This window comes from Epinephelus moara, chromosome 6, assembly GCF_006386435.1.
Source record: "Epinephelus moara isolate mb chromosome 6, YSFRI_EMoa_1.0, whole genome shotgun sequence".
In the NCBI taxonomy this organism is placed as follows: Eukaryota; Metazoa; Chordata; class Actinopteri; order Perciformes; family Serranidae; genus Epinephelus; species Epinephelus moara.
In genome coordinates, this window is record NC_065511.1 from 39870634 (window position 1) to 39886006 (window position 15373).

The window sequence follows — 15373 nt, forward strand, 5'->3', positions numbered from 1 at the left end:
CAGTCAGATGTTAGCAGTTAGCTGAAAGATAAACTGTTGCTGCCGCACCTTCAAACGTGAAGTTTTACTCGCTGTGAGCTGATAACAAACAAACAGCTCACAAGTTCAAACATTAATCATATTTACAAGTCGCACTGGTGCTCCATGGTCACAAAATGTGACTAAATAGTTTCAGTCTGGAGCCCTGCAGGTACAAAAACACGTACCTCAACCACTGACATCACAGCACCGTTACTTGTGAGGATTTATTCACTGTAAGCTGGAAACAAACTTTCAGCTCTCCAGTCCATGTATTTATAATATTTGAAAGTCACAGTGGTGCTCCATGGTCACAAAATGTGACTAAATACTATGTTAGAAAGTGACCTGGATGGGTGGAGGAGTGTGTGTGACGTATCATGTTTGTGAGTCTTTCTTTGTGTGCGTGTGCTTGTGAGAGCAAGAAAACCAAAACGAAATGGGGCACGTTTCAGATGACAACATGTGGAGCCTTTGCACTTTATGCAAGTAAGTGATGACATCAATTTTGGCTCGCGTACCTTGCGCCATGGACACTACAGTGAGCATAAACCTAGCTAATAAACCAGAGATTTGAGTGATATCAGATGAAGTTTTCAGCTTGTTACACTTCGCTCAATCTTTATCTTACGTCTACTCTAAATGATTTACACGAGGACGGGGGATTCGATTTTACCATCACTTGTGACCAATGTATCTGCCTTTATCTAATGTCAAGTCCACACTGATGCATAGTCACGCCAACATATCTGTTTTTCTGGGGTTTTGAGAGTGTAGTGAAATGAAGTAAAAACAAATCACGGTATTGGGCGATATTGAGAAGACATGTTGATTTAGATCAGCCTCAATAGCAGCATCTCTCTTGTCTTTCGCACTCACCATAGTTGTTATTGCTCCTGCCCGTGGTGCTGGTTGGCTCATTAAGTCACCCTGCTGTGCTCATTGGTCGTTCTTTTATTTTAACTGAGAAACCGCTGTTTCATGGCACGGTGCCAGACAAATTAGTCAAACCACCCGGTGCAGTGGACAGATTCAAAAATCTGGACCCAGGCAAAAAGAGGAGCACCGTTGTGGCATTTTGGAAAACAAACAACATGGCTGCAGCTGATGCCAAACCTTCTGTTTAAGTTCCAATTCTGATGGCAAAAACTGCAACACTACTTCACAGACATATTGATGCAACACCATCACTGCTCATCTCTACATGCTGTAGCCTGATTACATTTGTTCGTTGCTCAGTGCTACGTCACGTTGTGTTGCTCTGATTGGTTGTAGATCTATCCAGTTGTGTCCAGAGGCATTTTGATCTACCGTCATTGATAACCCAGCTTGGAAATCTAAAATGAAGTGAGAGGTTTTAGAATGACTTGCATTAGTCATTTGGTCTGGCGATGGCAAGCTATTAAGATTCAGGATTTTGAAGAGAGGTTCAGTGTTTGGATGTGAAACCTGCAGAGGTTCTTCAAGAGAGTCCAATGATTCTTGAAGTGCAGTGGTTCTCAACCTTTTTTGCATCACACATTAGATCGTGGACCCCCATTTGGTAAGATTTTGCTCCAGGCACCTCCATCTGAAAGGATTTTGTTTCTTAAATATGATTAGAGAAACTACAGTTGAGAAAATAACTGAAGGAAGTGAAATTTGTGATCCAAGTAGTCCCTCCTATGAGTCTGACTCACACTGGGTTCATTTCTGCAGTGAATTAAATAGTGAAAATAAACCATTCCCCATTTTTCTATGAAACCCCTGGATCCCCCCCTAAACGGACCCCTGGTTGAGAACCATTGCTTTAAGAAGTTCTTTGGATTCGTTCAGAGACTTCACTGGTTCTTGAGGGGGTTTCACAGGTCCTTTAGGGAGCTGCATGACGTCTCCAGGCCTCCTCAGAAAGGCTCTAGGGTTGTTGATTGGGTTTGATATTAAAGGAACGATACTGGGGGAGGTTCCAGGGGTACCTAATGAGGTTCTAATGCTGGTTGTGGGTCGCAACAGTTCATCAGATGAGGAGGTTTCAGTATAAAGAATAATAAAGGAAGTTATTGAGGTGAGTTCAGGGTTCTTTGGAAAGCCAGAAGGGTTCTTACAGTACTGCTGGAGGTGACAGGAACACCTGAGGGGTTATAGGGTCACTGACGGGCTGCAGGACTCTTCATTGGGTTTTGCAGGTCCTTGAGAATTATTTTTTGGGGGGGCAGGTTGAAATGTTTTTTATGGAGCGTCCTTTGATTCTTCGGTCAGTCCAAAAAATGTTCTGTGGGTTCTTGTGGTGGTTCTGTTGGTTCCTGATTTGTTATGAATGTTATGTGAGGCTGAACGTGGCTCATGTGAGCCGTCTGAAGTGTGATCCATGTTTACATCCTCTGGTCTGATAATTACTGTCTGACAGTCTGTGACACACCCAGCTGTCTGCTGCTCTGACTCTGTTCGACTGTTCCACATTTTATTATCCAGAGCAGCAGAGAACACGTGAGAACAACGTAAGAGCAGCTGAATCTGTGAGCACTGAGACATGAAACATGATCATGTGACTGTTCACCAGGTGTAGGTCATGGTCATCGGGAGGAAGTGAGCTGAACTCTGATTTATTTCTTACAGATCTAATCAGCTGCTCTGAGCGACATGATGCTCGATGAAGGTTTCACTGGAAATAAACTGTGACAGAAGATTACATGTTTATTCCTCCAAAGACAAACTGGTTTTAAAAATAAAGAGAAACAAAGACTAAACTGAAAAATAAAAACGTCTGGATGATGATCACTGAAATAGAAACAGAGGTATGAAGATTTAAACACTTCAGCTCAACTGTCTCCACAGCTCCACTTCAACTCATTTCAACTGCTGTTATCTCTTCAACTGACACTTTCACTGCCTTCACCTCTGTAGCCCCTCCTACAGGACAAAACCCCACCAACACCGGCTAACACCTGGCCTTACTATTCAATGTCAAGTTTAAAAATCAGCATTCACTCCCAGGAAAAAAGACTCTGCATTAGTTACGGGTATTTATAAGCTACAGATCTGATGGCTCCAATCAGCAGTGATGGAAATATGATACCTGGAAGGACGCTGACGTGCTTACTACTGCTTACTAACCTGTTTTCTGGCCTGTCCGTGATGTTGAGCGTGACACACCAGTAAAAAAAATAAAGGCAGCCTCATCAACTGCAGAGCCGTGTACACAACTCTTATCTAGTGGCAATAAGAAAGCAGTCCATCGCCTATTTTCAGCTGCTTTTCCCATGTTTAAAAAAAACATGCGCTAATTTGGGTGGAAAAGAGTTTAACAGGAAGTATTTCAAAATCTTATTAAACTAAACAAAATACTCCGTCAACTCTCGTTATTCACACCCAAATCACTTGAAGTGTTTTCACTGCTTAAATTTCAACTGCGACTTCAGTTGACATCTTTAAGTGACACTACATGTCTTTCAGCACTTCTGTTACAACCACAGTTTCAATGTCCATCAGTATTTTGACTGCCACTTCAAACTCGACTTCAGCTTCCTTCAGTATTTACACAATTTCAGATGTTTAAACAACAGACTTTTTGTTCTAAGCGCACAGAAAAACTTTCTTCAGGAGATTTAAGCTTCTCAATTTTATTTGATGTTATATAACTTAACTATTGCTGCAATCAAAAGCACCTTATACACTGCCTCTTCAGGGCAGAGTTGTCTCGCCTCTGAGCCAGGGATGGAGGTAATAACAGCGTTGAAATGATGTCTGAATAAACAGGACAGCAAGCAGGACGGGATCATGGGTGGCATGGGTGTGACATTTTGACAATGTGTTATGTATATGACCCACCGCCTGGAGATTTAAAAAGCAGCTGTTAGCAGTTAGCAGCTAACTCAAAGAGGAAGAACAGCAACCAAAAATGTATGTAAACAGGTAAAATAATGAGGTCCAGGAGCTCCAATTCAAGCAGAGGGCAAGTCCAGCCGTCATGTAACAGAGACGATAAATGATTGTTATTGCCATTTTTACCGTTTATAAAGCACTGTCGACATGTGTGTTATATGTCACACTAGAGGCTGACGCTATTGTAATAAATGTCACGTCCGTCCTGCCTCTTTTGATTCCTCGATGCAGGGGGATGCTGTCTAAAACCTCACACTGGAGCAGCATGATGCTGCCTTTGTTTGGTTCTTTGTAAAAACGGAAAGGCGGCGTAAAGGAGGGACTTTGTAGCGGCCCTGTAGCGCGATCTTTGAGTAAAAAGGACTATAGACGGTAGAGCTTAGATTCTCTGGCCGAGCCCGAGCCGGAGCCCGGCCCGGCCCGGCCCGCGGGCCCAAGCCGGGTCGGGCCAGGACCCCCCACCCCTCTGATGGGCCCAGGCCGGGCCCGGTCAGATATGAGAGAGAGAGAGAGAGAGAGAGAGAGAGAGGGAGAGAGAAAGAGAGTGTCAGATATGAGAGAGTTTAAATCGGGTTCATAATTACAGTTAATTGGACGGGCCAGTCCCGGACATAACTTGCACGGGCTCGGGCCGGGTCAGGCTGAATTTTTTGGGCCCGATCTAAGCTCTAATAGACGGTAGAAATAATGGACGTAGCTACTGTGACATCACCCATCGGTTTGTGGACTCTTGTTTTTAAGTTTCGAGTTAAAAACATTTCCAATGAGGTGACTCCGTCTCACCTGTTTATAAATCAACTTGTTTGCGATTTAGTCCCAAACAGACCCAATCACCAGAATAAAAGTTGACACTGTACGTTTCTGCCATAGACTGTATAAAACAACGGACTGTGACGTCACCCATTGGTTTGTGGACTGCTGTTCTGAATCCTGGAGTTTAGCATTTTGGCAGTTGCCATCTTGTTTTTTTGGAGTTAGAGGTGACTGTAGTGACGCCTCGCAGACAGCCTGTCACTCAAAGCAGCCACGTCCTTAATTATGCCTAATTAAAGCCTTAATAAAATGTAAATAGATATGTTATATAAAAATTCACCTGAGAACACCTCTGTTGTCATTAATGTTGAAATTGGCTATCGAGACCAAATCTGTTTTTTTGTACCAGGCTGTAAACATGTTCATTTCTGCTGTAAAGTTGGACATTAACATGGAGGTCTGTGGGGACTGACTCATTCCCGGAGCCAGCCTCAAGTGGCCGTTAGAAGAACTGCACTTTTTTGGCAATTTCATGTTGGCTTTATTTTCAGGACCAGAGGTCGCCAGTTGGTTGCAACTAATGACTCATTTTATGCTAATTATTTTCTTGATCAATCATTAATCTGTGAAATGTCAGAACTCCACACAGCCCAAAGTGACGTCTTCACAATGATTTCAAAGGTATTCAGTTTACTGAGATATATATGACAAAGATCTGAGACATTTAAGAAGCTGGAACCAGAAAATATTTCATTATTTTGCTGAAAAAAAAAAGGACTGAAACGGACAACAGATGATTAAAATAGCTGTCTAATTTCCTGGTGATGGACTAATCAGTTAATCGACTGATTGATGCAGAATTAAATGACTGAAGTTTTATCCAACTGAAGCTCAAATTCAGTAGAAAATGTGAATGAATGCTTGTTTCCATCCATTAATGTTCAAGCATCACAAACAAGTGACGCAGTCTGAGTCCTACCTGCAGCCGTCCGTCCAGCGTCCTCTGGATGGTGACACACTTGCTGGGATGGACGCCGTTGGTGGTCACGGCGGTGATGAGCGAGTCCAGCTCATCCTTCTTCTCCTTCAGCTTCTTCACCAGACTCTCGATGGCCCGCTTGGCGAAGCCCTCGTTCTCGGCTCCCTGTCTGTGGCACATCAGGCTGTGGACGATGCTGAGGCAGGCGTCTGCGCTGCTGGGGGCCGGGCCGACCGACATGGTGACTGAATCTGCATTAAATTAGATAATCCAGAATTGTTTGAATTTTAGGTAAAATGTGACCAAAATTAGATTTTTTCCAACTTTATAATATTTGCTGATTTTCTTCTTCTACGATGATAAACTGAATCTATGTTGGTTGGGCAAAACAAGACGTCACGTTGAACTCTGAGAATTAGTGACACGCTTACAGAATCTAAATCTAACAGACCAAATGATTAATGTAGTCATCATGAAAATCATCATGAAATCAATCAATAATGAAAATAATTGTTAGTTGCAGACAAATATTATACAATGCACCATCTGTAATCCTGAGTGTGTCAATTTTAAAATACTAAGGGACTGTTCTTCACCTGTAAGGGGGAAGGGGTGGTGCAAAAAGGGGGAGGCATGTCATCTCGTTAACGATAATACTGGTAGAATATTTAATATCATATGAAAAATTTATATTGTGATACTCGCGATATTTCGACTTGTTGTCATGTTGACGTCATACTGTTACCCACGGCAACAACAAGCATGGCTGAAAGTGAATTATTATCGACTCTGCGGTGGCATGGCTGAAAGTGAATTATTATCGACTCTGCGGTGGCTCCAAAAAAAGGAGCAGCTTCAGTAGTGTGGAATAAACTGTGGCGTCCTGAATGTTTTATGAACAGCCCCGGACTTCTCACACTCTTTTAGTGACTTACCGCTCAGAGGGAACTCATTCAGCGGCTCCTCTGGCAGCAGCACAGCGTCTCTCCCTCTCCTCTCTGATTTTATCATAAACCTTTGGTAATGTAAACCTACGTGACGCTCGCGGCTCAACAACAAACTCCATCTATGTGAATGTGTGATAGTTGTGGTATCATAACAGCCTGTCACAGGTTACAGCGTGATGATTAGAGGAGAAATGGCAGAGCATAAAGGTCCAGGTGGAAAAAAACAATTCAACCATTTAGGATTTTACTAAAAGAAGGAAATCACCTGTTGATTTATTTTTTAAATGTGTAATTTGTGGTATATTTTATTTAGTTGAAATATTAATACTGTAACAGAATCTGAATCTCACTCTGAGTTACTAGTGTTGTTCACAAACTAAAGAAATGAGAGATCGTTTTTGTTCAGTTTTTACTAAATATTTTGAAGGAAAACTGTAAAACTACATCACTCATTTTGTTGTAATTTTATGTCTTTAAATTAATAATATTTTTAACTATAAATAACTATTAAATAACTAATTTTTCATATCGTCATAAATATCGTTATTACAAAAATACCCTGAAATACTGTGATATTATTTTAGGGCCATATTGCCCACCCCTTGTCACACCACACCTACCCCCCTGTCTCTGATAAGTAAAGAACAGTCCCTTACATGAAGGTGTCTTCTTAATATCTAATTTAATCAATTTTGTTTCCACACTCTACCTGCAGATGTGTTCCCTGCAGGTAGACTGGGTGAGAATCACTTTAACTACAAACAAAAATACTGACATAAACACACATGTCCTGAATCAAAGAAGCTTCAGTACCAGCGATGTGATCAACTACAGCATTAGTACAATAACACAGTACAGTCGCACAGACGAACACATGAGAGGGTTTTTGCTGCATGTTCTGTAAGAATGCTCCATAAGAGGCGATCAGCGATCAATATAAAGAAATGAATTCAGCCCTGTGATGCTCATCTGCATCAGGCCTGTTTTCACTTTCACTGTGTTGCATCACGTCTCTGATTATTCATCAGTTTCTAACCTCTGAGTGACTCCACATGTTCTCCTCTCAATACTGGCCAACCAGTTCATTTCATGGTTATATTGTATATATCAATAGCATGACGTCAAATGTCCATATTTAGTTGTCAGTGATGTCACCAAACTGATTAGTTAGTCTGACCATCAGTCAGTGATCAGCAGACTCATTTACTGTTGATTGACTAATTGATTAATGATGTAATGATCACTGCAGCTGAGGACCAGAGAGACTGGTTGACATGCAGACAGACAGATAGATACTCAGACAGACAGACAGACAGACAGACAGACGCTGTTGCATCAACAGTTGTCAGATATTAAAGCAGCCGTATAGAGTGAACCCTCAGCGGGCTCTGTCAGCTCCACTCACCGGGACTCGGCTCTCTCCGCTCGGCTGTGATCCGCTGCCTGTGACGGTGAGACCGGCCGACCGTCTGTCTGTCTGTCGGTCTGTGTGTCCGTGTGTCCTCCGTCTGCTCCAGACTGTGTGTGTGTGTCTGCACACTCATGAGAGTCAGCACAGAGGGAGGGGGGCGGGGGGGCTGTGTCATGCTCACCAGACAGCCAGACATAACAGGAAGTCAGGCGACTCCGACGCTTTATAAAAATAAAAGTAGCGTCAGAGGCAGAGGAACATCCGACTGTAGCCACATTCAGATTAATAACTGTAATCAGATCATGTTAATGTCCACTCACACACATTTTCTGTGGCGTTAAACATCGTGAAAAGCGTTAGAAAACTTAGGAGAAAAAACAATGGTGGAATGTAACGAAATACTTTTACTCAAATACTGAAATTACTACAGTATTTCTATCTTCTGCTGCTTTATACTTGTAATCCACCACAACCCAGAGGGAAATATTGTACTGTTAACTGCACCACCCCTTTTTAAAGCTTTAGTTACTTTACATATTCAGATTAATTATTAAGATAATCAACTAATAAATGATGATGTATTATCACAGATAAAACTACCCAGAAAGTACATAAATTAATTAAAATTAGCTCCATTGTTACCATCTGCAACACTAAATTGATGAATACAATAATGCATCAATAATTATAATCCAATATTTTAGGGACTGTTCTTTACTTACCAGAGGAGAGGGGTGGCTGAGGCGTGACTTCGTTTTTGTTTTTGTTTTTTGTTTTTTTACCCTTGTCGAAGCTACTAATATTTTTCAACCTACATAAATTAGTAATTAGATTTTTAAAACTTACACTTAGATGTTTGAAAGTTAAAAGTTGAAGACACAATCGTGGAGCTGAAAAAAGTCTCAGTTTTTCACTTTAGTCGTGCAGGCTGGCGAGTTCGTATAAACGGTTTAGTTTTGGCCAAACTTAAAATGAGACAAAGAATAAAGTGATTTTGATGAAATGTCACTATTCAACACATTCTCACTCCGACCGCGTCACATATCAACGTTTGGTCATGGACTTTCCACGTCCAGATATGACATGCAAGGTACCCTGGGTGCATGGGTTGTTGACGTTCTGGGACGCCTTGTCAAGTTCTGCCTGTTACATGCATTGTCTTCTTTCAAAATATACTTCTGTTTGGACAGGAAATTTACTGTTTACATACAGTCTCTATCAAAATAAACGCACCATGTCGGTACAACAACGCAAATTGAAGTTCTTTTTCCTCCAACAACAAAAACACGTGGTCAGGTTTAGGAAAAAAAAAAGGCAGGGTTTGGCTTTATAATCTTACAGGATGTGAACACTGCTCTCCTGGGTGAAAATCCTGAGTGTTTGTTGGACCCATTCACCACAACTTCCGCCAATTGCCGGATTTCGACGACTTCAGAATGAGACCGGGTTGCACTATTTCAAGGTCAGATTTGGTTATGTTTTTTTTTCTGACAGAAGCAGTTGCAAGTTTGAAAATCTGATATAGGCCAAATCTGGTCATTTCTGTTTTTACAGTCTCTGGCTATAATAAATGGTGTGATTTTGGCAATTTTTAAAGAAAACATGCCTTTCAAACCATGTTTGTTTTTTTAAATCACAAAACGTTTATAAGGCATGTTGTCTTAAGAAGTCTACGGTAAAATTAATACAAAATATAACCATTTAAATGTATATGCTCCTCCCCCAAACCAAAATAAAAACATAAGTCCTGCCTCAGTGCTTAAAATATTATTCAAAAATACCTCCCCCTTTTTGCACCCCTCACCCCCTCATAAGTAACGAACAGTCCCTAATATATATTACTCTGAAATGGGCAAATCTGCAAAAACAAGTCTGGTCCCTAAACTTTCACACCCAACCAATCAATAAACTTAAACATCTGGCAGCAGAATCACCCTCACTTAAAACGTTTTATACTCTATACATTAGTCACAAGCTAACCTCAACTTTTATTTTGAAGGTTGTGACAGGAAACACGTTTTCCGGTGATTTTTAACTTCTGTCACGAAGTTTGTTTGTGTGCGTGACTTCTGCTCTGCTCCGTGTGTGGTTGCCCCTGGTTACCAGGTGATTGACAGATCGATGGAAAGAAAGACTTTGGCGCCATCTTGTGGTGAAGAGAAAAAATGTAGAAAGAAAATATATAAACACTTGTGTATCAAAGATTATTTTGGCCCCAATGACGACATCATTACACATAATAATAATACTACTAATAATGATAACACGCAAGTACTTATACCATACAGTAGAAATACTCCATTACAAGTAGATGTCCTGTTTTACCTAAGTAAAAGTACTGTATGTAAGTACAATCAGGAAAATGTACTTAAATAAAACTACAGAAAACCTCAAAATAACCATAAAACATATTAGTGAATTATCAACCACTCCGCGGTGGCTCCAAAAAGAGGAGCAGCTTCAGTGGTGTGGAATAAGTATATATGCATATATAAATAAGAAAAGAGTAAGGTAAAAGGAAGAGGGAGATAAATAACTATTATCAATATTTTATGGAGAAGGGGCGGGGTTAAATAAGTTGTACTTCTTCCCACCCCTTTTTGGACATGTAAGTGAAATTATTGTGCTGTTTTCTTTTCTAAAATTGTCTTGATTGTCCATTTTTGTATTATTATTTCTGTTTTACTTATTCATATATACATTATATATCATTTGCATGTTCGGAATAAAAATCACAACTACTAGAATAAACTGTGGCGTCCTGAATGTTTAATGAACAGCCCCGGACTTCTCAGACTCTTTTAGTGACTTACTGCTCAGAGGGAACTCATTCAGCGGCTCCTCTGGCAGCAGCACAGCGTCTCTCCCTCTCCTCTCTCTGATTTTATCATAAACCTTTGGTAATGTAAACCTACGTGACGCTCACAGCTCAACAAAAAACTCCATATAAGTGAATGTGTGATAGTTGTGGTATCATAACAGCCTGTCACAGGTTACAGCGTGATGATTAGAGGAGACATGGCAGAACATAAAGGTCCAGGTGGAAAAAAAAAACACAACTCAATCATTTAGGATTTTACTAAAAGAAGGAAATCACCTGTTGATTTATATATATATAGATCCCAGGGGACATTTTTTTGTATTTGTGAGCTGTTTAAATGTGAAATTAGTGGTAGATTTTATTTAGTTGAACTATTAATATTGTAACAATCTGAATCTCACTCTGAGTTACTGTTGTTCACAAACTAAAGAAATGAGAGATCATTTTAGCTTTTACAGAATATTTGAAGCAAACTGTAAAACTAGATCACTGATTTTGTTGCAATTCTTTTTTCTTAAATTAATATTTTTTTTTTAAATAATTTGTAATTTTATCGTAATAACTGAGCCGCATTGCCCACCCCTATCTTTAAACACATTGTGCCTGATGTAGACCTCTGCCAAAGATAAACTGTTTGCACAAAACAGATCCTATAAAAAACATTAAAATCTGCACTCCTGCACGCATGACCTTTGTGGAAATGCAAGGCTTTTTGGATTTTCTTTTCAACTTTTAACTTCCAAACATGAAAGCGTAGGTTTTTAAATATAATAATGTCTGCCATGCCAAGTTACTGCCTGCCACTGTTGTGTACAGTTTTTCACTTCCATACTGTTTTCTCGTTGCATTGGCTCCAGTACCTACATTTGGTGGGAATATTACCAAAAACATTTAATAAAGTAAAAAATCCCGGAGGCTCAAGGGAATAAAACTGTAGCTTCAGGAACTGGTCAACATTTAGTTAAAAACAAAAAGTCAAGTTAAGTACAGTCCCTTAGTTAAGACAGAAAAGCTGCATGAAGTTACTCAGTAAGTTAAACATAAACTTGACCGTTAGCTAATGTTAGCCGGTGTTAGCTCGTGTTAGCTGTTTCTGATTTATCAGTTAATTTAGAAACATTTTATTTACTCTGAGTTTCAGTCTGAACTGTTGTTGACGCGGGAGAAACAGCGACAGGTGAGCGGCGATGCTAATATTTATTAGCTATTAGCTAACGTTAGCTACAACACCAGATGTTGCTAGGTTAGCTAGCTATAGCATAAGCACCGTCGGTATTAGCGCCCAAACTTTAAGTGAATTAACTTTACCCTGTGTGTGTAATTTTGTTGAGTTAATTCGGGAAACGTGAGTTACACTTATAAAGCAACTAATTTTAGCTGGTCGCGAAAACGTCAGAAGATAAAACGCTTTGCGAAATTAGCGGAAACGTTAATAACGGTACCCAACGTTTATGGCAACGGCAAGCTAGCCGATTAGCATTGCGCTCAGTCGAGGTCACCTGAGACTGCGGTGGTGAACAGGTGTGTCTCCGCCTCGTAGCAAAAGGTGAAAGGTAAACTCTTTCCATTATTGCTCACATTTGTAACATCGTCCTCTAGTAACTTAGTTAACTTTAACTAAAATCGACGCTACCTTCACAGCGACAAAGAACTGAAGCTAGTGCTAGCTTAATCTCACAACGTGCCGCCTTTGTATGGAGAGAATGGCGGCGAATGCCTTTTAAAAATTAGTCAAATATTAATGTTTCGGAGTTAGTCGGCAAAGTGAAAACACTTTATTTACCACAGTTTAATACTCGTGAATTATTGTGGTATTGTCTCAAATTCGGCTGTTATTTGAACCACAAAGTTGCACTTATTGTTGATTAAAGTATGACTTTTAACGTGATTGCTGCAGCATGTTACAACGGTAAGTTTATGCTTGCTGTACATTTAAATAACTGCTGCTGCTTGTGTTTCTGTGCCGAATTGAAAAGGGGGTTTTTGTCATAAAGAGGATGCACGGATTTCGTCGTGTTTATTCTCTCGGTAATGTATAGGGCGTTGGTCTTTGTTAATTAGCTCGCAGGTGAACGAGATTTCGCCCCAGATGCGTTTTTTCAACCATCAGTTTTGTGATTGCAGCAGGATGAGTCAGGGGGACTGGATGCCGATGGATGCATCCAAACCACCGTCGTTTTTCCTGAGAAGCACCTCAGCAGTTTCCCTCAATGAGCGGTGAGACACTCATTTAATCACATTTGGGTGAATGTGTATTGATCCTTTATATTTGATTATTCCATTTTCCATCCTGTACTGCTTCTTGAAAAATGAGTATTTCTTCTTTGCCATGAATCACCATGATCCCATAATTTGATGTGGGTCACAAAAGCTCATAATATCATTCAGTTCATACAAAGAAATAAAAATATTAGTATGTCCTTGAACTCCTTTCTCTGTCTGTTACCCTGTAGCTTCTCTCAGGTGCTGGAGAACCAGCTGTGCCATTCCAGGATGAGGACCTTTGACCCCGTCCTGCTGGAGCAGAGGCAGGTGTTTGATGCCCCACAGGTGGTCCTGCTGGTGAGCAGAGAGAGTTTGTCATCGCTGCAGGTGAGTTACAGAGCTGTGTGGAGCAGTAAGAACAAAAGGTCACTTCTGTCTCGTGGTGAAGTCACAGTGGATTTTACCAGGTGTATGTTTAATCTGAAAACGGAGGATACAATTTTACTATGGTTTGAAAAACATAAGGCCCCTTTAAATTAAATTAAATCAAAAGGCATTTACACAAAACAGCAGGGTGTTCAATGTGCCACCGTTTACATTTAAATAAATGTCTTGCTACATTTTGTCAGTGCTGAACTTGTCCCAGATGCTTTGACAGGAAACAGTGTGACAGGTTGTATTATATTTAATATAATCCTCCCCCCTTAAGGAGTGATGATTAAAGCCCAACCTTACCTGTTTGTCTCTCCTAAACTTACCTGGTCGACCCTCTGATCTCCAACCTGTTGCAGACCTGTGACATGTCTGTGGGGGTGAAGCAGCGTCTGAGGAGGAGGAGGAGGAGTGTCTGGACTCGACTTGGCTGGCAGCAAGTGACTCGACGTCTTTCGACTACCAGGCCTAAAGGCTTCTGGAGCTTTAGGAACAAATACAGGTGGAGAACCAGATTCAGATCCATCTACAGGGGTGAGTACCTGGTGGAGGTGTATCTCTCCTGGTTCAACCACTGCTGAGATGATGACTCATAAAGAGGAAAAAAATATTGACCAGCTTTTATATCTGAATAATAAGAACTCTTCCACCATTATACCTGTTCATGTAGTAACTTCTGCACCTGTAGTTAAACCCTCACCTGTCTCTTTACACCTGTACTTGTAGTTACACCCTTAACTGTAGTTACACTGGCAGGTGTAGTTACGCCTGCATCTGTAGGTATGCCTTCACCTGTAGTTACACCCTCACCTGTCTTTACATTTGTAATTGTAGTTACCCCAGCAGGTGTAGTTACACCTGCAGCTCAAGTTACCCCTGAACTTGTAGTTACACCCTCACCTGTCTTTACACCTGTACTTGTAGTTACACCTGTACTTGTAGTTACACCTGTACTTGTAGTTACACCATCACCTGTCTTTACACCTGTATTTGTAGTTACACCAGCACCTCTAGTTACACCTGTACTTTTAGTTACACCCTCACCTGTCTTTACACCTGTACTTGTAGTTACACCATCACCTGTCTTTACACCTGTACTTGTAGTTACACCATCACCTGTCTTTACACCTGTAGGGGTAGTTACACCCTCACCTGTAGTTATACCTGTACCTGTAGTGACACCTGTCTGTGCCTCGTGTGCAGGACGACGTAACCTCCACAGTCGACTCGGGCAGCGTCGCCTCCTGAGGACGAGAAACATTCAGAAATTAACTGCAGGTGAGTTCTCACCACAAACTCACACTGATCAGGAACACACTCACCTGTCAGGTCATGACGCTGTTCCAGATTCAGGTAAATGATTACAGCTGTTTGAATACAGAGCCTTTTACCTCATTAATGATCCGACTAACCAGATCTGGATGAAGGGCTTCACCTTCACAGTAAAAATAAAAAACAATGTAACACCCATTCTCGGCTCAGGTGAGAGGGTTAAATGGACCTGATGATACAGCACTTGAACAGGTGATGTGTTCACTGACCTAACTGTGTCTGTAGCTTAGACTGCACACCTGTCTGTTAAACTCGTTGGCTCAGAGACCAGTAACAAAGGGTGTCTTTCTCCCATTTACAGTAATAAACAGTCTAATATTTGAGCCCACTGATATTGTTGTCTTGCAGGACGAACACACCTGCAGAAGGGCGGGGCCAACACCTGCAGGTGGTGGGGCCGGAGCAAAGCCAAGATACCAACCAAGAAGCAGCTGGATGCACAGCTGGACAAGTACATGTCTATGTCCAAGAGCCGATTGGACAAACAGCTGGATGACTACATGTCCATGTCCAAGAGCCGCCTGGACGCAGACCTGGACGAGTACATGTCAATGGCTGGACAGACGGAGACAATCTGGGACTGAGTCTGAAGGCGGGGACTGAAACAAGTTTGA

At 41.1% G+C, this 15373-nt stretch overlaps 2 protein-coding genes across 6 annotated transcripts in view; one reads left to right on the forward strand and one right to left on the reverse strand.

Moving 5' to 3' along the window:
• Positions 1-8073, reverse strand: part of LOC126391434 (acidic leucine-rich nuclear phosphoprotein 32 family member E-like) — a 32574-nt gene extending 24501 nt beyond the window's left edge. The window contains exons 1-2 of the mRNA XM_050046206.1: positions 7964-8073; positions 5612-5862 (exon numbers count right to left, since the gene is read on the reverse strand). Of these exons, the coding sequence (XP_049902163.1) occupies positions 5612-5851 (240 nt within the window). The 5' untranslated portion in view covers positions 5852-5862; positions 7964-8073. The remainder of the gene's footprint in view (positions 1-5611; positions 5863-7963) is intronic.
• A 4043-nt stretch (positions 8074-12116) lies between these two features.
• Positions 12117-15373, forward strand: LOC126391665 (uncharacterized). 5 transcript variants are annotated; one of them, XM_050046561.1, is made up of 6 exons: positions 12117-12343; positions 12915-13007; positions 13244-13382; positions 13787-13961; positions 14631-14705; positions 15108-15373. In XM_050046561.1, the coding sequence occupies exons 2-6, from the start codon at positions 12919-12921 to the stop codon at positions 15341-15343; spliced, it is 714 nt and encodes a 237-aa protein (XP_049902518.1). In that variant the 5' UTR covers positions 12117-12343; positions 12915-12918; the 3' UTR covers positions 15344-15373. The 5 variants fall into 5 exon arrangements, with proteins under 5 accessions (XP_049902518.1, XP_049902521.1, XP_049902519.1 ...); XM_050046564.1 differs by having other exon boundaries at positions 12918-13007; XM_050046562.1 differs by having other exon boundaries at positions 12117-12336.

Coding starts and splice junctions, on each gene's coding strand:
- LOC126391665 (XM_050046560.1), top strand. Junction 13,383..13,786: donor AGAGTTTGTCATCGCTGCAG/GTGAGTTACAGA, acceptor AACCTGTTGCAG/ACCTGTGACATGTCTGTGGG. Junction 14,706..15,107: donor CATTCAGAAATTAACTGCAG/GTGAGTTCTCAC, acceptor GTTGTCTTGCAG/GACGAACACACCTGCAGAAG.